The sequence below is a fragment of the Gadus morhua genome, chromosome 23 (genome assembly GCF_902167405.1).
Source record: "Gadus morhua chromosome 23, gadMor3.0, whole genome shotgun sequence".
NCBI lineage: Eukaryota > Metazoa > Chordata > Actinopteri > Gadiformes > Gadidae > Gadus > Gadus morhua.
In genome coordinates this window covers 21,326,594-21,350,689 of record NC_044070.1, presented here as the reverse complement: position 1 = coordinate 21,350,689, position 24,096 = coordinate 21,326,594, and the positions used below count along the sequence as shown (strand labels likewise).

Sequence of the window (24,096 nt, the reverse complement as noted above, 5' to 3'; positions counted from 1 at the left end):
GCTCACATTTAACTTACTTGACTTGTGATTACGCCAATGAGTTACGGACTATTGATAGGCATCTGAAGTAGTTGTGTATCATGGTATATGTTGGTTAAATACGTTGAACAGAGTGCAGAGTAACTTTAGGGAGCAGAACATTTGAGAATGTTTAGTTTTTAGAGTGACAATGGTTTATTTACTCAACAATTTTGTGGTTTAATAATGGCTGCTCATTTAATTGAAGTGATATCAGGTGTACTTATGAATTTAACATAATTATATACGTTTGTCATTAATATGATGAACATATCTCAAATTATCACACAATACTTACAAAAAAAACATATTTTCTGCCTGGCCCAATGTGAAAGACCCTGGTGACATGCAGGCCACATGTGGTCCCCCCTCGATTACTCTGTGTGTACTTCTGTTTGTATTACTGTATAACTATGTGTGCGTATATATTTCAAAAATGTGGTAATAATAACATGTATGCTTGATACCAGTACTTGTTCTGCTTAAGTGTATTCTAAACTCAACACGAGAGCCACAGTACCCGTCATCACTTACTGAGGCGTTCTCAGTAGAGGTCTTCAGGTGTTTCTTCAAGACGGGGAGGGATTCTACAGACCGTAGGGAGTCTAGACTGTGAATGATAGACACGCAGTATGAATATATCTGTGTGTACATTACTCTGTATGTCCGTGTGTGTGTGTGCTTGAGTGCCTCCGTGAGTCTGTGTGGCAAATGAAGGCATCTGATAAAAGTTAAAGAAAAACATTTCCTGACACTGATGGTATCAGATTGCAAGCTGATAAATGGTCAGAATTAAAACAAGTGACGTTGTTTTTCCAGCTGATAGAGCAAAGAAGAAGGCTAAGTTCCGAAGCCGTAGAAGCCGTCAGAGAGTAACCATGGTCACCATCTCTGAACCGGACCCTGGAGCCTCTGAGGAACCTGAAGACACGTCTTTGGACCGGGAGGAGACCAGGAAGAGGAAATTAGGTGTCCCTTTTTTAGAGAATTTAAAAGAAATAACCCAGTCCAACAAAATATTTTTTAGCCAAAGTGACCGTGTGTGTGTGTGTGTGTGTGTGTGTGTGTGTGTGTGTGTGTGTGTGTGTGTGTGTGTGTGTGTGTGTGTGTGTGTGTGTGTGTGTGTGTGTGTGTGTCCTCCTCCTGAACAGCTCTATGCTTTCACATCACTGTCATTGTGAGCATCGGACTGCTGAGTATTCTCCTCATCTCCCTGCGCTTCAGTGAGTCTAAATCATATCATCCTCAATAGAATTACAATACAGTTATATCATATTAATGTTTGTAATAACAGCAATGATAATGATAAATATTGTTTTTTGTTAGAATTAGTGTTAATAATATGAATGATCTTACTACTATATAATAGCAGGCCTGTCGGACAAGTTACTCAGCACACTTGGTCAGTGCGCAGTGGCCAAGCAAGACAAGACAACGGCAAGATTGAGATAACAGCCCCGCCGTCGCCACACTCTCCCAGCGGAGACGTTATGTCTATTATAGACTACACTTTTTTGCAAAACTTTCTTTCTTTTTTTTTATATTACCCACCTCCTTAAGCCTCCCCCCCCCCCCCACCCCCCTTTTAGTTGGTTTATTTTTCGAATGTTTTGTGTGTATGCTACGTGTGACTGTAGGCTACTTCGGTCTGTCTTGGCCAGGTTTTTAAAAAAACATCTTAAACTCTCACGTCAGGTAGCCAATTGGCAACCTTGGGTTAGGGTTATGCAAAGAACTAATATTTAATTAATGATGAAAAAAATATTAACTTGTGCCAAATAGATATTTTAGTAACAATTAATATTAATTAATATTAACAAAGGTTTAGGTAATGACTAGTTTGATATTTATTATGGCACCTTATTATTAAGTGTTACTGATAATTATAGTTATTGTTTTTTGAATTAGTATGAATATTAATAATAACATGTTTTCTTTCAAGGGGGATGGACTTTGTGTGGCTGTGGGTCCTATGATGTTTAGAGACGATGTTGCTCTGTTTTAGAGCTCATATCTTCTGTATTCCTCTGGCCTGTCCTAGACTCACCGTCACCTTGGAAGGAGGGGAGAGAGCAATTACTGGATGAACTCGGTGAGGGTTTTATCAAAGAAAACGCGTTATTATTTATTTTTTCAAAAACAACCTCTGGTTTTGTGATTTATATTTGAACGTCCCCTCTTTTAACTTCACATTTTATATTGTCAAGCTAATAGAGCATAGACGGTACGGAAGAGGATTAGGGCCACATGTAAGAAAAAACAGGTACCTGTAGTTCTGACTTTAAAGTCAGAATTCTGACTTTAATCTCAGATTTCTGACTTTAATCTCAGAATTCTGAGAAAAAAGTCTGAATTCTGACTTTAAAGTCAGAACTACGGATACCTGTAAGGACCAAACTCTGTGGGAGAGACACTTTGCTTTATGCAGTAGGAGGAAGAAGAAAAAGCTAACGGTAAAGTTAACGGTAAAAGTCAGAATTCTGATAATAAAATTAGAATTCTGATTTTTTTCTCAGAATTCTGAGAATAAAGTCAGAACTTAATTTTTTTTTTATGTGTGGCTCTAATCCTCTTCCGTATCAACTTGTTAAACTACAACCAAATAAAATAAATGAAGGATGTCTTCTGGCAGCACAGTGGTAGTGCAGGTGCTTGTTATTCTCCTTCCCCATAGCTCTTCGCTATGCGCTCCATTAAGCTGGGTTTACAATTCTAAGGCACTTCCACAAAGATGGACCGATTTCTATCGTGGTCTACTAAAGTCAGGTTTCTATTGTCGTCTATTAAGGTCATGCCTCCTTGTGGTCTGTTAAGGTAAGGTCTCAGGGTTGCGTGTCAGTAACGAAGACGGTAGGATAAGCAGTTCTGTGTTTGTTAAGGATTTTCTTTTACATTCAACAGATGAATTGGCACTTCGTGGCTGGATGTTTCACGACGAGAGTGTCTACCTTATTTCTACTACTAAGAAGAACTGGACGGCCAGCAGAGAAGACTGTCTGCAGAGAAACGCAGACCTGGTGGTTATTGACAGCAGAGAAGAACAGGTGTGTGTGTGTGTGTGTGTGTGTGTGTGTGTGTGTGTGTGTGTGTGTGTGTGTGTGTGTGTGTGTGTGTGTGTGTGTGACATATTGTGTGTGTCAATGTGTGAGTGAGTGAGTGAGTGAGTGAGACATATTGTTTGTGCGGGTGAGTGAGTGAGTGAGTGAGTGAGTGAGTGAGTGAGTGAGTGAGTGAGTGAGTGAGTGAGAGAGAGAGTTGTGTGCATGTGTATGTGTTCAGCTTTGTTGTCCTGACAACAGATGCTTTTACCCTTAGGAACAGGTTTTCAGGTTTGTCAGCAGATTGATGGGTACTTCCTGGCTAGGACTGAGTGATCGAGACACAGAGGGGACCTTCAAGTGGGTGGATGGTACCCCCATGACCTCAAGGTAAGGCTGAAGTCTCTATTCAGCAGCATCTCTTCTCTGAGAGTGACGGACTGACCTCTACTGTTTCCTCCTCGTGGTTCTCAGTTGGAGACACGGTAAACCACGCGTTGACGGCGGAGCAAAATACTGTGTCGTAGCAGGGGAGGACGGCTGGTCCGAAGAACCGTGTGACAGACAGCACTACTGGATCTGTGAGAAGGCCATACACCTGGATCATCTGCAGGCTGGGCGAAACAAAGAGGCCAACAATTTGGCCTCCCATCAAACAGAGTTTGATGGGACAAACAATTTTACAGGTAAACTCCGCTACAAAGAAAAGCATGTAGTGTGTGATTCGAGACTTTGTTTGTGTTCATTAGTGGAGAACGGTTCCTCCTTTCTGTTCTCTTTGCCGTAGATACAGTAAATATACCCTTTAAGAGTTGAAAGGTGGTTGGTTGTGTTTAGGTCTACTAATGCCATGTTTCTATGTGGTCTACTAAGACAATGTTTCTATTGTGTTCTAGTAAGACCATGTTTCTATTGTGGTCTACTAATGCCATGTTTCTAATGTGGTCGACCTAGACCATGTTTCTATTGTGGTCTACTAAGGCTAGGTTTTATATTGTGGTCTACCAAGGTCAGGTTTCTATTGTGGTCTACTAAGGTAAGGTTTCTATTGTGGTATACTAAGGCTAGGTTTCTAGTGTGGTCTACTGAGGTCAGGTTTATATTGTGGTCTACTACAGCCATGTTTCTAATGTGGGCTATTAAATTCAGGTTTCTATTGTAGTCTACTGTGGGCATGTATTAGGAGAGAGTGAAGGGAGTGTCTGACGCTGCATCTCTAGATCCGTGTTGTAAACGTTCACTCCTCTCCCCCTGGTTTCTTCAGGGTCAGAGATGCCCACGGAGGAGGAGGCCCCCAACATCACAGAGTTCCACTCCTCTGACCAGGTGTTGCCCTTGGGCCAAACGGCCCGCTACACCTGCCACGCCGGCGGCACGCCGGAGCCCACTGTCGAGTGGCTCCACAACGGCAGGCCCCTGGAGAGGGACGGCACAGACGACCAATCAGAGGCCTGGGTGGAGAGGGGGTTCCTCTTCGTAAGAGGTGTGAGGTCTGGTGTGAACACGGTCTGCTGCATGGCGAGCAACAGCGCTGGCACGGCCAATCACAGCGCTGAGCTGCTTGTCTTTGGTAAGTTCTGGATCCAAGGAGAGATGTTTGTTGTTGATATATTCCAAGTATTGTTGATATATTCATAGCATTATCGTTGATATATTCATAGCATTGTTTTTGATATCTTCATAACGTTGTTAATATATTTATAAATGTATGTGTGTATATATGTGTGTTTGTGTATGTGTTTATATATGTGTGTGTGTGTGCGTGCGTGCGTGCGTGCGGTTTGCCTACATGTTTATATGTGTACTTTTTTTAGTTTTGTTAGTTTTCTGTCACTTGTGTCATCGCCTGCTTTACCCAAAACGTAGGGAACCAAAAACCGAACCACCAATTCTGTCAACGGTTCCCTAGTTCTTGTGGAAGTCATGACGTAAAATAGGTGTTTTTTAAGTCCATTGATGTTTAGCTTCTACCGTCTTCGTTTCAATGTTTTGATTGGGACATTCACTCACACACACATGGGATTTCTAATTAACTTTAACTTTAATTATCTTAATCACAATGTGTACTATTGCTTAGAAAATCGACAGCACCTGATTCCACTATAGTACCTATTATATGCTATTTTTTTGTCTTTCTATGTTAATGTCTGAAGAGTCGAGAGCAACCAAAAAAAACAATCTGGAAGAGAATAAAAAGAAGAAGAATGCAGGAAAGCAGTACACGTGATGATGATGATGACCATGAGGAATGGTTCAGCATCTAATTATGTCTTGTTCTCCCGTCAGATGCCTGTGAACTCACATTGGACCCCAACACGGCCAACCGAGAACTCTATCTGTCTGAGGACAACAGGAAGGTGAAGCGGGATGGAAGGGACCATTCGTATCCGGATCACCCAGAGAGATTTGACTCCCAGGCTCAGGTGTTGGGTAGAGAGGCTCTGACTGGCCGCTGTTACTGGGAGGTAGAGAGGAAAGGAGATGTTTTTATAGGAGTGACTTACAGAGGAATCACAAGGAGAGGAGGGGGTTATGACAGCCTGCTTGGAGCGAACAACAAGTCGTGGAGTCTTGATTGTTATGATCATGGTTACTATGCCTGGTACAACAATACAGAGACATTCATAGGTCTCCCCCCCCCCTCTGGCTCCAGCAGAGTAGGAGTGTATCTGGACCGGCCTGCTGGCACTCTGTCCTTCTACAGAGTGTCCCCAGGTGGAGGAGGGTCCTCAGACACACACATCCACACCTTCCAGTCCACCTTCACCCAGGAGGACCTCCTCCCTGGGGTTGTGTTAGCGGGGGGTGCTTCAGCGTCTTTGCATCAGTTGTAAAAAAAGGGTCTCTCTCTCTCTCTCTCTCTCTCTCTCTCTCTCTCTCTCTCTCTCTCTCTCTCTCTCTCTCTCTCTCTCTCTCTCTCTCTCTCTCTCTCTCTCTCTCTCTCTCTCTCTCTCTCTCTCTCTCTCTCTCTCTCTCTCTCTGATATATAAGCACATTTATTATTTGAAATGTACATAAAATACCTATTGATGGTAAATGTTTCAGACATCCCCAGTTTTGGTCTTAGGGCTCCGAGATCATTTTTTTCATATTCCTGATTTAAAGCAGATTTCATATTCTATTCATAATAACCAAGAGGTCTGTGGGATAATGTTGCATGTTGTAAATTACTTTAAGCTGAATCTTGATTTTTTTGTGTTCTGTTGGGAACCAAGCGGCCGCAGAACATGTTCCGTTATTAAAGAAACGTGCTCACCTGTTGATGATTTGTAAAGTCTGCTGCTTTTGCTTTTTTTTGCTTTTGTTTTAGTCCTCGTGTTTATTGTGTGCATGTAAGGGACTATTTCTCTATTGTGTTTGTTAATGAAGCATAATTGTAATGAACCATTATAGTTTTATTAGTAAATAATGCTTACATAAGTGCCTTAAGAATAATGATAGATTAATCAAAAACAACCAATGTTTTTCCGATATTATTCTCTGACCCCCTCCCAGGGTTTTGGTTGGGGGGGGGGTGCCTTAGTGTCTATGTCGGTTGTAGAAAGAAACCAAAGACATGTAAGTAATTATACTCCAAATGCTACATTTTACGGGGCTTCTGAAAAGTTGATCATGATAAACCATGAAAGGAAGACACTTTTAAGATCTTCCATAGGATTAGCCAAGTTATTAATATTTAATGTAGTTGACATGTATATTAAATACCTATTGATGGTAAATCACATGGTTTTTATACTACAATATTTGTACATTTTCAGGCATGAACAGTTTTGGATTGGAGGATTATGATGTCATTATTTTTGTCATAATCTTAAAAAGGAACCTGATTAAAAGCAGATTTTATATTTTATTCATAATGACCAAGAGCTCTGAGGGATAATGTTGTAAATTACTTTAAACTGAATCTCAATTCCTTTTGTTCTGTTGGGAACCAAACGGCCGCACAAGATGTTCAGTTATTAAAGGTACGTGCACACCTGTTGATGATTTGTAAAGTCTGCTGCTTCTATTGTTTTAGTCCTCGTGTTCATTGTGTCCATGTAAGGGACTATTTTTCTGGTGTATTTGTTAATGAAGCATAATTGCAATAAGCAACTCAGTGGATCCAACAGTGTGTGTTCAGCCGATGATCATTCTCGTTTTATTAGTAAATAATGCTTGCATATGCACCTTAATAATAATATTATATTGATCAAAAATTAGAAATAAAAAAATTGTTTTTACGATATACGGGGGTGCCTCAGTGTCTCTGTGTCAGTTGTAGAAAGAAACCACAGACAGACGGCCGGACACACACTATCTGTGAGAGAGAGAGGGGTGATTGAGAAGAGGCGAGAGAGTAAGAGAGTATTTTATTGTCTCTCTCACAAGAGAAATTTGCTTTAGGCACACCGAGAGCATCGGCGACGCATACATAAAAAATTGACATAGACAATCATAAAAACACGAAAGATGAAACACATAGCATCACCCCCAATAAAAAACATAATCTAGGCACTACCCAAGGGCGCGCACACACACACACACCCAAACCCCCCCCCCCCCCCAATACACACACACACACCACAACCCCCCCCCCCCAAATATACACACACACCACAACCCCCCCCTCCAATGCACACACAGACACAGACACAGACACAGACACACACACACACACACACACACACACGCCCCCCTCTCAAAAAAAACCAGCTGTTGAGGCCCCCACCCTCGCGGTTCTATACCGGAAACGGAACCCCAACAGACCCCTTCCAGATCAACACTAACATTGGTCTCTCACTCAATAATCAATGAGGTTCAACTGTGTTTGGACGAACAGAACAAAAGTGTGCAAAAACGATGGCTAGGACAGACCGAACCCTAACCCTCGCCCCCACCGCATGATTTCAACACAAAAAGGAGCACTTTTACGCAACCGTTTTATTTCATAAGGTTCAAATAACTTATGTCATTCAATGTCATTCCAATGACTCTGATTAAATGCTCAGCACTTCTCCTTTATCACAATATAAATATCCCTGTCCTGCAGAGAGACGGCAGTCCACTGGTCTAACTGTAGAAGAGCATTAACACCTGATCGTATCTGTCGTCTTCCTGTCTATCTCTTGATCTTTAAAAGCAGCCAATCAGAACCAGTGAAGATGACGACCTGTGGCCCCGTGACGAAGAGCCTGCTGCTGCTGGCTGTGGTGGTCGCTCTGACCGGACAAGGATCTGCAGGTGAGGGGAGGATGGGGACGACGGGGACATGGGTTCTCAGGGTACGCCACGAGAACCAAGGTACGGACTGCCGTCTTACAATGTGAAAGTTAGGGAAACTAACTGTCTTTCGGTCTCTTCTTCAGCACGTCAGAAGAGAAGATCAGAGAAGGTCTCTTATTGCTGCGAAAGGGTGACCATAAAGCAGATCACTGAAACCATCGTGGACTACACGATGCAAAAGAAAAACTATCAATGTGTCAATGCCGTCATGTAAGCGACCAGCCATATGGAACGAATGTGTTCTTCAAAAGAAACATCTCTAGCTTTGAACGTGTCTTACGATGTGTGTCTTCATTTAAACTTGTGTTTTAGGATGTGTTAACCTCATATAGGGTGTCATCCATGGCTCAGACTACTAAAGGTATCTCTGTGTTTTGTGTAGTTTCAAAACAGAGAGCGGTAAGTCGTTCTGCTGCAAACATGATGAGCCCTGGGTAAAGATGAAGGTCGCGGAGCTTGAGTAAGTGTCCCTCACTAATTCACTCACACACTCATTCATTCATACACTCATTCATTCACACACATTTTATGAAAAATGTAATACAAGTTTCTGTGCTTGTTTCACAGGCTGCACAAAAGATTTGCATTGGCCTCCACCCCTTCCTCCTGAAGCTCCTCTCCTCCTCCATTGGAGGGAACCACCGCCACGCCCTCAACGCATTATACGTCCAATAGAAATGCATCTCATTCAGCGCCGGCCAATGAGCTTCAAGATGGCTGACCAGATACTTTTGAAGAGAAAAACAATCAACTGCTAGAACTTTTTTTTGATACATTTTCAGTACTCCAGATATACTAGCATTTTTGCGGAAGTGTTTTAGGGCCAGATGAGAATCTTTTTGAATGAGTTCTGAGTCTGAAGTCAGAACTCAGAGAAAGAGAATCACATGTGGCCCTAATCCTCTTCTCTACATTGTGAACCCCTTATAGGTTATTTAATATATATATATATATATATATATATATATATATATATATATATATATATATATATATATATATATATATATATATATATATATATATAATATAATAATATAACGACGCTTTATGTTACAATGTTGTATCGTTGTTTATCTATAAGTTCACTGGATTTCTTGAAGGTTCTAGCTATTCATTAATTATACCCGTTTTCAGCATTTTAATATTCAAAAGTATTTTGTGTGTCTGAATATAAATAAAATGAGTCCTATTCTATAACCTGACTCTCCATCTTCATTATTTCATGATTTTGTCATTTAGCCTCTATTCCCCAATCAAAAAGTTAGAATAATAATGATTAAAATATAACTTTTTTTTTTTTTTTTTTTTTTGAAGAAGAAGTAACGTTTTGGGTGGACCTTTTAAACATGGGTGGTCCTAGGTCCATCAGGCCCACCCATAACGCCGTGCCTGCTCAGTACCTGCCTCCTAATCAACCATTACTTTACTTATGGTAAAATATCTAAACACAGACGCTTAGCTGAGCATATGGACAGGTCAGCCTCAGAGCCTCTCAGAAGTGTCACTCTGCTCCTTAAGTTATGGATTATTGGTTTCCCTTATTCTGTCCTTGCTTTACAATAACATTTTACTTTACTTTATTAACGGAATTTAGCAGACGCTTTAATCCAAAGTGACTTACAATATGTACATTTGTCAGAAGAAAGAGGAACAACAATTCATTGCTGTTGTTACAGTAAGGATATTTATAGAACCAAGTGCCAGTAACAATCTCTAGGTTAACCCATTCCCTGTATGCAACAAATATAGCTAGGATAAGATGCTACATAATGCTAAGCACTATTTGCAAGTGCCAGGACGTACATCATACAATAAGTTTGTACCGGTACATTAAGTGCCAGGACGTACAACATACAACAAGTGTATAAAAGGGGGGTGGGGGGGTCAACGAGTTAAACTACACGCTCAATCATGAGGTGGTCCACTGAGACCAGCCCCCCCTTCCAGATGAACACTAACATTAGTCGCTCACTCAATAATCAATGAGGCTCAACTCTGTTTGGACGAACAGAACAAAAGTGTGTAAAAACGATGGGTGGAACAGCCTTGCCATTGCTCCTCGCCCCCACCCCATGAATTCAACACAAAAACAAGCACTTGTCAATGTCATTCCAATGACTCTGATTAAGTGCTGCGGCCTGTCTTCGTTATTTCACAACCGTTTTATGACTTGCTTTTCTTTTGAAGTTAATCCAAACCCAAGTCAGACATGAAGACAGGTCAGGTCATGAAAATGTTCCGTCCCTTCTCCGTTAGTGAAGAGGTCTTTCAGGGAGCTCAGCGCTGACTATGATAGGATTATATGAAAGTGGAGGACAGGAAACAGACAGAAAAAAAGGATATGACACGACCTGATTGGAATGAGATTCAGCATCACAGAAAGAGACGGTAGAACACTAAATAAACTCTGTGTGATACAACCGATGAAAAGAACGAACAACTCAGAAGGTGATACCTGCCTTCCTGTCCCACTAACGGAACTTCTTCTTTCTAGGTCTGCTTTCAGACCGTCCCATGTCGTAGATTCTATCTGCGGGGACTTGCATGGCACCCCAACATGCTCCTTGAAGAGGAGGCTTAGGATTGGTCCTCTTGCTAAAGGATGCCTACATGAAGGACACCGTAGCCTAGACTTTTGCCCCCAATTCGGCTTTCATGCATGAAAATACACATGGTGGGCTACGTCCTGCTACGCGGTCCAACACCCTCATCTAGTGGCCGCTGGTTGTTTCTGGTCCTCATCCCCCCGACACACCTGCCTGTAATATGCTAATCATCATTCCCTACTTCAGTCGGGGGTTTCCAATCTGCCGGCGCCAGTTCGTCGTTTACTACAACAAGTTCGTCCTACCAGCTCTTTGTCAAGTCTTGCTCCAATTCCCTGCTCCCTTAGTAATCCCCTCTGCCCCTCTCTAGTTCTCCTTCTGCCTGCCTGCCTACCCGTCATCGGACTTCCGCCTGGCTGACTACCCGTCCATCGTCGAGCCCTTGCCTACCCGATCGCCCGCCCGGTACCTGACCCCCGCCTGCCTGACTACCCGCCTTGCTTGTACCAATAAATCCCGTTGCCCTTACGCCCCTCCGCCTCCCTGTGTCCAGCACTTTGGTCCCTACGTTCTGTTTCTTAACAGGTAGCCTACACACTTATTTTGGCCAACGTTAGTTTCGGAACACAGCAGGTGTTTGTGTGGTTGATGTGGTCCATATGCTAATCACTAAACATCCAACTTCTCCCGGGGAATCCTCACAGTGTGACTGAGCAACTCCTGCAACTCTCAATCAGAGGGGGTGTGGAGTGACCCTGAACTCAGTCTGAAGGACTGGCTATGCTAATGAGGATACTAACATCCGTGTTCCTGTGAACGGATCGTTTGATGAGAGGTGGAGGATAAGCGATGTTAAGTACTGGAGTGTTATTGTTGAAAGAGCCTGAACAAACAAGTGTCTCTGTTTGTCTGTCTCTCCGTCTGTCTGTCGCCAGTCAACTAAACGAGAGATCACATGGTCGTTCACCGAGTGGCCATTTTGGTTCTAAACCCACGTGCACTTCTTTCAAGACGCAGCAGAACCAACATGGCCGATATTGCGTCAGGAAGAGGTCGGAAAAGGTCTTCCCTAGGGAGGGTCGGGATATGTTAGAGGTAGACAGATAGAGAGAAAGGTACATAAAGATCAATATATTGATGCATATACATATAGATATATACATATAGATCTACAGATCTACAGACAGAGATTGAGTGGGCGAGTGAGCGAGTTTGTGCAAAGAGAAAGAGAGAGAGAGAGAGAGAGAGAGAGAGAGAGAGACATCACTCCAGCACTTCTCTTTTTCACAACATAAATATACCTGTCCTGCTGAGAGAGGGCAGTCCACTGGTCTAACGGTCGACGAGCATTAACACCAGATCTTCTCTGTCGTCTTACTGCATATCTCTTGATGGTTAAAAGCAGCCAATCAGAACCAGTGAAGATGACGACCTGTGGCCCTGTGACGAAGAGCCTGCTGCTGCTGGCTGTGGTGGTCGCTCTGACCGGACAAGAATCTGCAGGTAAGGGGAGGATGGGGCCGACGGGGACCTGGGTTCTCAGGGGACGCCATGAGAACCAAGGTACGGACTGCCATCTTACAATGAGAATGTCAGGGAAACTAACCGTCTTTCAGTCTCTTCTTCAGTACCTCAGAAGTTCTCTGTATGCTGCACCAGGGTGACCAGACAGGAGATCACTGAAACCATCGTGGACTACATGGTGCAACAGAGAAACTATCACTGTGTCAATGCCGTCATGTAGGTGACCAGCCATATGGAACGAACGTGTTCATCAACAGAAACATCTCTAGCTTTGACCATGTGTTAGAATGTGTGTCTTCGTTTGAACGTGTGTGTTACACCTCGTTTCCACGTACAGTACATGTTTTTCGTATCCGTGCTTCCGTAAATTTACGGAAGGAGTCGCTAGTGTTTTACGTACGGACATGGATTTATTTACGGACAAAAGATGGGGGAGCGTATGATAATGGCCGTTTTTACGAGACCGGTACTTTGGAACATGAGGATCGACATATACAGAGATAAAACAAAACCAACCAGGCTTTGAAAGAGATCGGCGAGGAGTTTGGCCTGCCAGGTACTTACATGTTTTGTGAAAAACATAAAAACGTTCATACGGTATCTCCGTAAAACGACGGCGAAAGTTACATTTTTTGAACGTATATTACGGACATACCGGACAGAAATTTTACGGAGGGGAGGAGTCTCGGAGGAAAAACTGACATTACGGAGAATCACGTAGGAATGAATGGACTTTCGGTCGGAGACGGTTGGATCGTATACGAGAATGTACGTATGTGGAAACGAGGCGTTAGGATGTGTTAACCTCATACAGGGTGTCATCCATGGCTCAGACTACTCACGGTGTCTCTGTGTTTTGTGGAGTTTCCAAACAGAGAGTGGTCGTTTGTACTGCTGCACACTTGATGAGTCCTAGGTGATGAGGATGGTCGTGCAGCTTGAGTCAGTGTCCCTCACTCATTCACTCACACACATTCATTCACACAAGTTTTACGAAAAATGTAATATAAGTGTTTGTTTCACAGGCTGAACAAAAGATTAGCACTGGCCTCCCTCCTGAAGGTCATCACCTCCAGCTCCTCTCCTCCACCATTGGAGAGAACCACCGCCACGCCCCCAACGCATTATACCGTCCAATAGAAATGCATCTCATTCAGTGCCGGCCAATGAGCTCCAAGATGGCTGACCAGATACTTTTGAAGAGGAAAACAATGAACTTTTAGAACTTTTTTTTATTAATTTTGAGTACCCCAGATATACTATAATTTTTGCTGAAGTGGTTTAGGGCCAGATGAGAATTTTTTTGAATAAGTTCTGAGTCTGAATTCAGAACTCAAAAAAAGAGAATCACATGTTGCCCTTATCCTCCTCTCTACATTGTCAACCCCTTATAGGATATTTATTAAATTATGATAAAATTGCGACATTTAAATGTTTTTTCAAAAGAAAGTCCTATTAATTAATTGCATTCATCAATGTCGGCGCAGTTCTATCGTTGTTTATCTATGAGTTTGTCTATGATTTGTTGAAGGTGCGAGCCTTTTATTGATTTATACGTTTTTAGCATTTTAATGATCAAGAGTATTTTCTGTGTTTCAATATAAATAAAACATGTCCTATTCTATAACCTGACTCTTCATTATTTAATGATTTTGTCTGTTGGCATCTTCACCCCAATCTTTCAAAATAACCTCAGTAACTGCCTCTAAATCAATCATTACTTTACTACTTCCAACATATCTAAACATAAACGCTTAGCTGAGCATATGGACAGGTCAGCCTCAGAGCCTCTCAGAAGTGTCACTCTGCTCCTTACGTTATGGATTATTGGTTTCATTCATTCTGTCCTTGTTTTACATTTTCATTTTACATTAAGGGCATTTAGCAGATTGTTTTATCCAAAGCGACTTACAACATGGACATTTATCAGAAGAAAGAGAAACAACAATATATTGCTGTCGTCATCCATGATACGATGCATATTAATAAGCACTAATAATGAATATCTTTTAAGGGAATCTTGGTAAATCATGCTATTGTGCGATAAGAATGCCATTCTCTAGTTCATGAGATGAAAATGGACAGCGTGTGTTTGGTTTGTGGAAGGCCTAAATTATAACCTTAAATTAAGATTAATTACCTTAAGCATTAATTCTAATGTCTGAAAACAACAAACATATTCGGTACCACGCCCGGTTAACTTGCATCCTCATTCATCTTCATTTGTTTGGTTTATCTTTCTAATCTACAGTAATTCTCTCTCTCTCTCTCTCTCTCTCTCTCTCTCTCTCTCTCTCTCTCTCTCTCTCTCGAACAAGAGTTGCTCCCAGTAAACACTCTCGAAGGAAGAGGAAGTGTATACTACGAAAACGACTTGACCGAAATTCGGAATCTTGCAGCGTAAATTATGGAGCATACCCTAAAAGCGGTAAAAACATTTAGAAGATGCTGTTTTCATCCAAATGATTTACAGGTGAGGATGAGAGGAAAGAAGACATGCAACCAATATTATATGTAGATACTAAACACATTCCAAATAAGCAGAGTGGCAATTGGGACAACCAGAGGTCCACATAGAGGGGTAGACATATACGGTAGCAAATTGTATATATATTTTTTTTTCCTTAAGGTTCTTTCATTATGGCTTTAAACCTGAGCCTATACAAGCAGCAGACTCATGTAAACCACATTGTACCTTTAACAGCATAATGTTTAACTAAAATGGAAATAATTGGGACCAGTCAACTAAACAAAGGATTAAATGGTCGCTTACTTAATGGCCATTTTGGTTCTAAACCCACGTGCACTTCTTTCAAGACGCAGCACAAACAACATGGCCGACAGGTAAATAAGGCTTGTAGTAACTTCCAAGAAACAAATGCGTAGGAGACATTCTTTCTTGGCTTACAATCCTTCTTTCGCTTCCCTTTCATGGTTAGTTCCATTTACCAGAGAAAGGGGATTTGAGAGAGACTTTTGATATTGAGTCAGAATGAGGTCGGACAAGGGCTTCCCGAGAGAGGGTCGGGACACGTTCAAGGTAAATCGATTGTTAGAGAGAGATATAGATATAATCAATATATTTATATCTATACATATAGATCAATATATTTATAGATCTATGCATACAGATCTACAGACTAAGAGATTGAGAGAAAGAGAAAGTGAGAGAGAGAGACGGAAGAGACATACCACTCCAGCACTTCTCCTTTATCACAATATAAATATCCCTGTCCTGCTCGGAGAGGGCCGTCCACTGGTCTAACGATAGCAGAGCATTAACACCAGATCTTCTTCGCCGTCCTCCTGTCTATCTCTTGATTAGATTTCTCGTTAGCAGCGGCCAATCAGAACCAGTGAAGATGACGACCTGTGGCACCGTGACGAAGAGCCTGCTGCTGCTGGCTGTGGTGGTCGCTCTGACCGGTCACGGATCTGCAGGTGAGGGGAGGATGGGGCCGACGGGGACCTGGGTTTTCAGGGGACGCCACGAGAACCGAGGTACGGACTGCCATCTTACAATGTGAAAGTTAGGGAAAACTAACCGTCTTTCTGTCTCTCCTTCAGCAGATTGGAAGGTCTCTGAATGCTGCACCACGGTGGCCAGAAAGGAGATCACTGAAACCATCGTGGACTACATGGTGCAACACAGAAACAATCACTGTGTCAATGCCATCATGTAAGTGACCAGCCCCATGGAACGAATGTGTTCTTCAAAAGAACATCTCTAGCTTTGAACATGCGCTAGGATGTGTGTCTTCGTTGAAACTTGTGTGCTAGGATGTGTTAACCTCAGATAGGGTGTCGTCCATGGCTCAGACTACTCACGGTCTCTCTGTGTTTTGTGTAGTTTCAAAACGGAGAATGGTCGTTTGTACTGCTGCAAACATGATGAGCCCTGGGTGAAGGGGAAGGTCAGGCAGCTTAGGTAAGTGTCCCTCACTCATTCACTCACACTCATTCATTCACAAACTCATTCATTCACAGTTTCTGAAAAACAAAATCTAAGTCTCTGTGTTTGTGTTTCACAGGGCGACAAAAAGAGCAGCATTGGCCTCCACCCCCTCCCTCCTGTAGCTCATCACCTCCAGCTCCTCTCCTCCACCATTGGAGGGAACCACCGCCACGCCCTCAACGCATTATACCGTCCAATGCTTCTCATGAGCTCCGACGGCTGACAAGATACTTTAGAGGAAAAAATGAACTGCTAGAATTTATTTGAATGATTTTAGCGTGCTCCAGATATGCAAGCACTTTTGCTTGTAGTTGATTATGGCCACATGTGAATTTTTTTGAATGAGTTTTGAGTGTGAAGTCAGAACAAAAAAAAAAAGCATCACATGTGGCCATAATCCTCTTCTCTACATTGCATTCCGTATTTGTTATTTATTAAATTATGATAATATAGCACAACATTTAAATGTATTTTCAAAAGAGAATCCTATATATTTATTATGTTTATCAATGTCGGCGCAATATGTTACAAACTTTAATAATTTTTTATTTATAAGTTTCCTGGATTTGTTGAAGGTTCTAGCCAATTATTAATTTATATGCGTTTTCAGCATTTTAATATTCAGAAGCATTTTGTGTGTTTGAATTTAAATAAAATATGTCTTGCCTATAACCTGACTCTCTTCATTATTTAATCATTTTGTCTTTTGGCATCTTCACCCCAATCTTTCAAAATAACCTCATGCCTCCAAATCAATCATTACTTTACTACTTCTAACATATCTGAACATAAACGTTTAGCTGAGCATATGGACAGGTCAGCCTCAGAGCCTCTCAGAAGTGTCACTCTGCTCCTTAAGTTATGGTTCATTGGTTTCCTTCATTCTGTCCTTGTTTTACATTTTCATTTTACATTAAGGGCATTAATGGCACAGGGATTGTTTTATCCAAAGCGACCTACAACATGTACATTTATCAGAAGAAAGAGAAACAACAATATATTGCTGTCCTCATCCATGATACGATGCATATTAATAAGCAGCAATAATGAATATCTTTTAAGGGATTCGTGGTAAACCATGTGATGTGCGATAAGAATGCCATTCTCCAGGTTATGAAATGAAAATGGACAGCCTGTTTTTTGGTTCGTGGAAGGCCTAAATTATAACCTTGTATTAAAAAAAAATCACCTTAAGCCTTAATTCTATTATTTGAAACCAACCAACATATTTGGTACCACGACCGGTTCAATTGCATCTTTATTCATCTTCATAAATTTGGTTTATCTTTCTAATCTACAGTAATTTGTCTGAACTCTTTTCACTCTGGCCATTAGAGGGCGGTCGAGAGATCTTGAGTCTGCATGAACCAGCAAGTTCACAAATGGGATCTGTTTTACATGACATCCATTCTATTACAGTGATTGAGTGAGTCAATGTGTGAGGGAGTGATGTCTGGGAATGTGAACCTTGTGTCTACTGAGTGAGGGAGGCACGTGATGGAGGTTGTTAGTTGTTCCCATGGTAACCTGGTCAGTCACTAAGGAATGCACGTGATGCATGAGAATGGGGTGTGGCTCCTGGGATTAACGCTTACTCTGACCACTTTTAAATCAAGACTGAAGACTTTTATGTTTGCTGTAGCTTTCTGCTCAATCTTCTAAAATGATTTTTTAACTTTGCCTTTATTTTCTATTTTACTACTCAAAGGCCTTTTTTTTTTAACTTTGCCTTTATTTTCTATTTTTACCAGAAAGATACATGATCTGATACCAGAGAGAAAGGATAAGGGTTTGAGAAACAAGTTCTGTCTGGGTTAGAGTCCTAGAATCCGGGTTTTAGTCCCAGAGAAAGGACTGAGTTCCTTTAGGTCGGTTTGGAGTCCCGACGTGGGTACCAGAGACTGTGGATCTGATCTTAAATACATAGCATTTTCTAAAATGCTGATCTGTTTTGCTCATTTTTTTGAAAGTCAGTCAGTCACTCTCCCTCCCTCTCCCTCTCTCTCTCTCTCCATTCACAAGTTTGAGCACTAGTTGTAGAGGAAGTGAATCAATGACCTCAAGTGTCTGTTCAGACGGACAGTGATACTGAGAAAGCGCCTTTGGGGTGGAAATGAGGAAACAATCGAGTGAAAAGGATGAGCAGATGACCAAAATACTGAAACATGCAGTGTAAATGATGGAGCATATCCTTAAAATGGGGCAATATAAACATTTAGAAGATGCTGTTTTCATCCAAACGAATTACAGGTGTGGATGAGAGAAATTAAGACATGCAACCAATAAAATATAGAGTTAAACTAAACACTAAACACATTCCAAACAAGCAAGTTCTAAAGAAACACCTGGACGGAGAGCCAACACGAGTGGCTATTGGGACAACCAGAGGTGTACATATTGGGGTAGACATATATGGTAGCTAATTGTATATAAATTTAGCACAAAAAGTAACGCAAATTTTTGTTTGTTCGATTATTTCTCTGTGGTAACGATGCATTTTGGCAATAAATCTTATACCGTTGGAAAGCCCGTTTAGTTCCCTTTCAAATGGTGCACCATTTGTAAGGAACATGCATTTGTGGGATGAGCAGCAGCGCTGAGTATGTGGGTGGCGCCCATGAAAAATTTGCCAAATCTTTTCTGCCATTGCCAAACAGGTTATTTTGCTGTTGCTATTGACACTTGTTTTGAGATTCTGGTATCCCCAGGTGCTGCCAATCAGGTGCCCGATTGGCACCTGATTGTGCAACTTCAAGCTGGTGTTCTGCTAAACCAAAGTTGCGGCATTATTTGGAGTTATCCCTAGTACCCTCTCCAAACTGAAGGCCAAATTCCATATAACGCGGGATGTCAAAGACAGGCCGCGAAGTGGGCGTCCCAAGAAGACGACACCACAAGATGACCGTTTCACCACCCTGTCAGCACTCAGTCTTCTACAGATTTGCAGTCAAGGATTGCTGGACGCTATGGCCGACGGCTCTCTGGCCAGACAATCCGGAACCGACTACACGCAGCCAATCTCCGGTCTCATAGGGCTGCCAGGAGTCCTGCCAGGACTGCCTATCACCGACAGGCCCGTTTGCACTGGTGTCGGCAACACGTGCACTGGAACTTGAACATGTGGAGGAACGTCATGTTCAGTGATGAGTCCAGATTCTGCCCGCGGCAGTTGGATCGTAGGGTCAAATTGTGGAGAAGACGCGGAGAACGCTATGCTGATTGCTGCACCGATAGAATAACATCTTTTGGTGGAGGCAGCGTGATGGTGTGGAAAAACGAGGCTTGTGATCATTGGAGGCAATCTCAATGCAGAGAGATATAGAGATGAGATTCTGCAACCAGTGGCAATCCCATATCTCCACAGTCTGGGACCGAACTCTATCCTCCAAGATGACAACGCTCGCACCCACAGGGCGGGGTTTATGAGAGACCACCTCCAGAATGTGGGAGTGGAAAGGATGGAATGGCCTGCTAGCAGTCCTGACCTCAACCCCATTGAAAAGTTGTGGGATCAGCTTGGGCGTGCTTTTAGTGCCAGAGTGACCAACACAACCACGTTGGCTGACTTGCGACAAATGCTGGTTGAAGAATGGGATGCAATCCCACAGCAGTGTGTTACCAGGCTGGTGACCAGCATGAGGAGGAGGTGCCAGGCTGTTGTGGCTGTGTATGGTTCTTCCACAAGCTACTGAGGCTCCTGTTTGTGAAATGAATAAATTGTTTAATTGTCAATATTGTCTTCTTTCTTCAAACTTCAATCATCCAATCCACCAAACACCAAACGAGTCAATGGCAGAATAAGATGTTTGGCATTGGCAGAGAAGATTTGACAAATCTTTCATGGGCACAACCCACATACTCAGCTTTGCTGCTCATCCCACAAGTGCACGTTCCTTACAAATGGGGCCCCATTTGAAAGGGAACTATACAGGCTTTCCAACGGAATCAGATTTATTGCCAAAAACCATTGTTACCACAGAGAAATAATCAACCAGTTTGGTATCAGTGAAGTGCACGGTCAGGCTAATAAGTTCATATTTTTTGCTTTAGGATTCTTTCAAGATGGCTTTAAACCAAAGCCGATATGTAGAAACAGCAGACTCATGTAAACCACATTGTACCATTACCAGCATAATGTTTGAACTAAAATGGAAAACATTGGGACCAGTCACATAAACAAAAGATTACATAGTCGTTCACCTAGCAGCCATTTTGGTTCATAAGGCCGGTATTAACTTCAAAGAAACAAATGCGTAGGAGACATTCTTTCTAGGTTTGCAATCCTCCGTCCTCTTCCCTTTCTTGGTTCCTTCCCTTTTCCAGAGCAAAGGGACTTGAGAGAGTGTTCCGATATTGCATCAGAAAGAGGTTGGAAAGGGGCTTCTCTATGGAGGGCGAGAGACGTCACTCCAGCACTTCTCCTTTTCACAATATAAATATCCCTGTCCTGCTGAGAGACGGCACTCCACTGGTCTAACAGTAGAATAGTATTAACACCTGATCTTCTCTGTCGTCTTCCTGTCTATCTCTTGATCGTTAAAAGCAGCCAATCAGAACCAGTGAAGATGACGACCTGTGGCACCGTGACGAAGAGCCTGCTGCTGCTGGCTGTGATGGTCGCTCTGATCGGACAAGGATCTGCAGGTGAGGGGAGGATGGGGACGACGGGGACCTGGGTTCTCAGGGTACGCCACGAGAACCGAGGTACGGACTGCCGTCTTACAAAGTGAAAGTTAGGGAAACTAACCGTCTTTCTGTCCCTCCTTCAGCAGATGAGAAGTTCTCTGAATGCTGCACCAAGGTGTCCACACAACAGATCACTGAAACCATCGTGGACTACATGGTGCAAAAGAGAAACAATCACTGTGTCAATGCCATCATGTAAGGGACCAGCCATATGGAATGAATGTGTTCTTCAACAGAAACATCTGTACCTTTGAACATGTGTTAGGATGTGTTAACCTCATATAGGGTGTCATCCATGGCTCAGACTACTCACAGTGTCTCTGTGTTTTGTGTAGTTTCCAAACGGAGAGTGGTGGTTTGTACTGCTTTAAACATGATGAGCCCTGGGTGATGAAGAAGGTCATGCAGCTTAGGTAAGTGTCCCTCACTCATTCATTCACATATTCATTCACTCACACTCATTCATTCACAAACTCATTCATCACAAACAGTTTATGAAAAACAAAATGTAAGTCTCTGTGTTCGTGTTTCACAGGGCGACAAAAAGAGCAGCATTGGCCTCCAACCCCTCCCTCCTGAAGCTCATCACCTCCAGCTCCTCAACGCATTATACCGTCCAATAGAAATGCTTCTTATACAGCGTCGGCCAATGAGCTCCAAGATGGCTGACCAGATACTTTTGAAGAGGCAAACAAGCATTTTTACAGTAGTTTTTTTTTTTGTCTGAAGTCAGAACTCAAGAAAAAGAATCACATGTTGTCCTAATCATCTTCTCTACATTGTCAACCCGTTATAGGTTATTTATTAAATTATAATAATATAGCACAACATTTAAATGTATTTTCAAAAGAGAGTCCTATTTATTAATTGTATTTATCAATGTCAGCACATTATGTTACAATGCTGTACGTTGTTTATCTATAAGATAAAGGGATTTAATGAAAGTTCTAGCTATTTATTAATTTATAAGTTTTTAGCATTTTAATATTCAAAGGTATTTTGTTTGAATATAAATAAAATATGTCCTATTCTATAACATGACTCTATCTTCATTATTTCATGATTTTGTTTTTGGCATCTTTACACCAATCTTTTAAAATAACCTCAGTAACTTCCTCCAAATCAACCATTAGTTTCCTTCATTCTGTCCTTGTTTTACATTTTCCTTTTACATTCAAGGCATTTGAAAGACACTTTCATCCAAAGTGACTTACAGTACATTTGTCAGAAGAAAGAGAAACAACAATATATCGCTTCCGGTACAGTAAGCTTCATCAAAGAACCAAGTGCCAAGCACTAACAATCGCTAGGTTAATCCATTCCCCGTACGCAACAAAGAGAGCTAGGATAAGATGCTACACTATGCTAAGAACTAAAGAGAGCTAGGATAAGATGCTACACCATGCTAAGTACTATTCTTAAATGCAAGGACATACAACATACACAAAGTGTGTACAAAGGTGCCATGGCATGAAAATCTCACTTTATGAGGTATTCGGCAACAGGCCTGCCTATGGTCCCCAAGCGGCTAAAACTTGCATTCGGTGTAAAACGAGCACTGTAGGTGTTCTGCCCGCCTTTGAAAAAACGGAGGCTCAAGCGCGCTGATTTGGAATGTGGTTTCATATGTCGTCACATAGCATCTAAGCTCTTCTCCTTACTCTGCCTGGCCCGCCCAGAGAATTTGGCCCGCCAATGAGACACGACCGTGCGAGCGCAACATGTGTGTGTGTGTGTGTGAATACACACTGTAACGGAAGTGTTTCTTGTCAGTTCTTTGACGTCTTGTATTTTCACAACGAGACTGTAGTGGGGGTTATCTCAGCCATGGTTGAGCTGCTCAGGGCCACACCCCCACCCTCCTCCTTGACCCGCCTCGCTCCTCCTCATTTGCATTATAGCTACAGACACCAAAACAGCGCATTTGGGGTAAGCTCAATGTGCGACTGGCTCGGAGTGGCTGTAATGTAATTTCGGGAACGTCTTTGAATGTTGTGTTGGTGGCCCACTAATACCTATATTAAAGCATCCATAAAATAGCATGTCATGGCACCTTTAAGTGCCAGAACGTACAACATACAATAAGTTGAATTACTGCTGTCAATCAGGGCCTGTATTAACTTCTATGAAACCGACATAGGCGACGTCATTTCTTGGTATCCCCCTTCCTCTTTCCTTTCTGAGTTCCTTCCCTTTTTCACCCAAAGGGACTTGAAAAAGACGTCCGATACATACATAGAAGGGCTTCCCTAAAGGGGGTTTAGGGGATCTTGTTCTACCGGAAGCTTGAAGGCATTGGAGACTGAAACCCACTGCTTTCGTCTGTGAGTCCAACACCCTGGCAACGACACTGTAACTGCATGTCTGTCATGCCCATCACACAGAGTGCGGATTCACGCAGAGTGTGTGTAGTGCGACCCGAAAAAAGTGGAGTAAAGTTTAAGTGGAGCAAAGCACATTTCACAATGACGACATTTAACAGACGCTTTGATGCAGAGTCTAGGTGAACTTGTGAGTCCTGAGTACATGGAGCACTGATAAAGCGAGGCTGCCCTTTTTCACTCATATGGGTCTGTGACTGATTTGCCTTATTCTTTCTCCTCTTCACAGCACAGAGATCAATAAAGAGGGGGTTGCTTGAGTGACGAGATCGGATGAAGTGGCACCAATGAGGTTCATTGAATTTGTAGGACACAGAAATTCACTGTAGCAATGAGGAACATGGAACGAGTTGTTTCCTACTGGGCCTGTGATTCGTCTTTGACAAGGAGTCTCCTTATGATTCATGACCTCACCCCTCCCCCACCACATCCTCCCTCACACCCACACCATGTCTGTCATACTTCAACATGTTAACATTTTCATTCACACGACTTACAATAAGTACATTTGTCAGAAGAAAATGGAACGACAATATATGGTTGTCGGTACCATAAGGATGTTCATGGAACCAAGTGCCAAGCACTTATAATTGCTAGCTTAACCCATTCCCTGTGTTAAACAAAAATAGCTAGGATAAGATTCTACATAATGCTAGGCACTATTTGCAAGTGCCAGGACG

The 24,096-nt window shown here is 42.3% G+C and overlaps 2 protein-coding genes across 3 annotated transcripts; both read left to right on the top strand.

Annotated features, from left to right (window-relative positions):
* Window positions 1-1,852: 1,852 nt before the first annotated feature.
* On the top strand, window positions 1,853-6,200 carry LOC115537252 (uncharacterized). Of its 2 annotated transcripts, none has more exons than XM_030349026.1 (6): window positions 1,853-2,110; window positions 2,920-3,062; window positions 3,340-3,446; window positions 3,531-3,742; window positions 4,321-4,626; window positions 5,343-6,200. In XM_030349026.1, the coding sequence occupies exons 2-6, from the start codon at window positions 2,943-2,945 to the stop codon at window positions 5,888-5,890; spliced, it is 1,293 nt and encodes a 430-aa protein (XP_030204886.1). In that variant the 5' UTR covers window positions 1,853-2,110; window positions 2,920-2,942; the 3' UTR covers window positions 5,891-6,200. The 2 variants fall into 2 exon arrangements, with proteins under 2 accessions (XP_030204886.1, XP_030204885.1); XM_030349025.1 differs by having other exon boundaries at window positions 1,854-2,110; window positions 3,334-3,446; window positions 5,343-5,988.
* A 1,888-nt stretch (window positions 6,201-8,088) lies between these two features.
* On the top strand, window positions 8,089-9,526 carry LOC115537265 (C-C motif chemokine 4-like). The gene is made up of 4 exons (XM_030349043.1): window positions 8,089-8,279; window positions 8,405-8,531; window positions 8,704-8,781; window positions 8,889-9,526. Exons 1-4 carry the CDS (start codon window positions 8,201-8,203, stop codon window positions 8,929-8,931), a joined length of 327 nt encoding a protein of 108 aa, XP_030204903.1. The 5' UTR covers window positions 8,089-8,200; the 3' UTR covers window positions 8,932-9,526.
* The last annotated feature ends 14,570 nt before the right edge of the window (window positions 9,527-24,096 follow it).

What these genes read in the sequence shown, in the direction of transcription:
- LOC115537252 (XM_030349025.1), top strand. Translation starts at nt 2,943, where the DNA reads ATGTTTCACGACGAGAGTGTCTACCTTATTTCTACTACTAAGAAGAAC. An exon ending in GGTACCCCCATGACCTCAAG is followed by an intron (nt 3,447 to 3,530) that starts GTAAGGCTGAAG and finishes CGTGGTTCTCAG; the next exon opens with TTGGAGACACGGTAAACCAC. An exon ending in CGCTGAGCTGCTTGTCTTTG is followed by an intron (nt 4,627 to 5,342) that starts GTAAGTTCTGGA and finishes TTCTCCCGTCAG; the next exon opens with ATGCCTGTGAACTCACATTG.
- LOC115537265 (XM_030349043.1), top strand. Translation starts at nt 8,201, where the DNA reads ATGACGACCTGTGGCCCCGTGACGAAGAGCCTGCTGCTGCTGGCTGTG. An exon ending in GACCGGACAAGGATCTGCAG is followed by an intron (nt 8,280 to 8,404) that starts GTGAGGGGAGGA and finishes TCTCTTCTTCAG; the next exon opens with CACGTCAGAAGAGAAGATCA. An exon ending in ATGAAGGTCGCGGAGCTTGA is followed by an intron (nt 8,782 to 8,888) that starts GTAAGTGTCCCT and finishes CTTGTTTCACAG; the next exon opens with GCTGCACAAAAGATTTGCAT.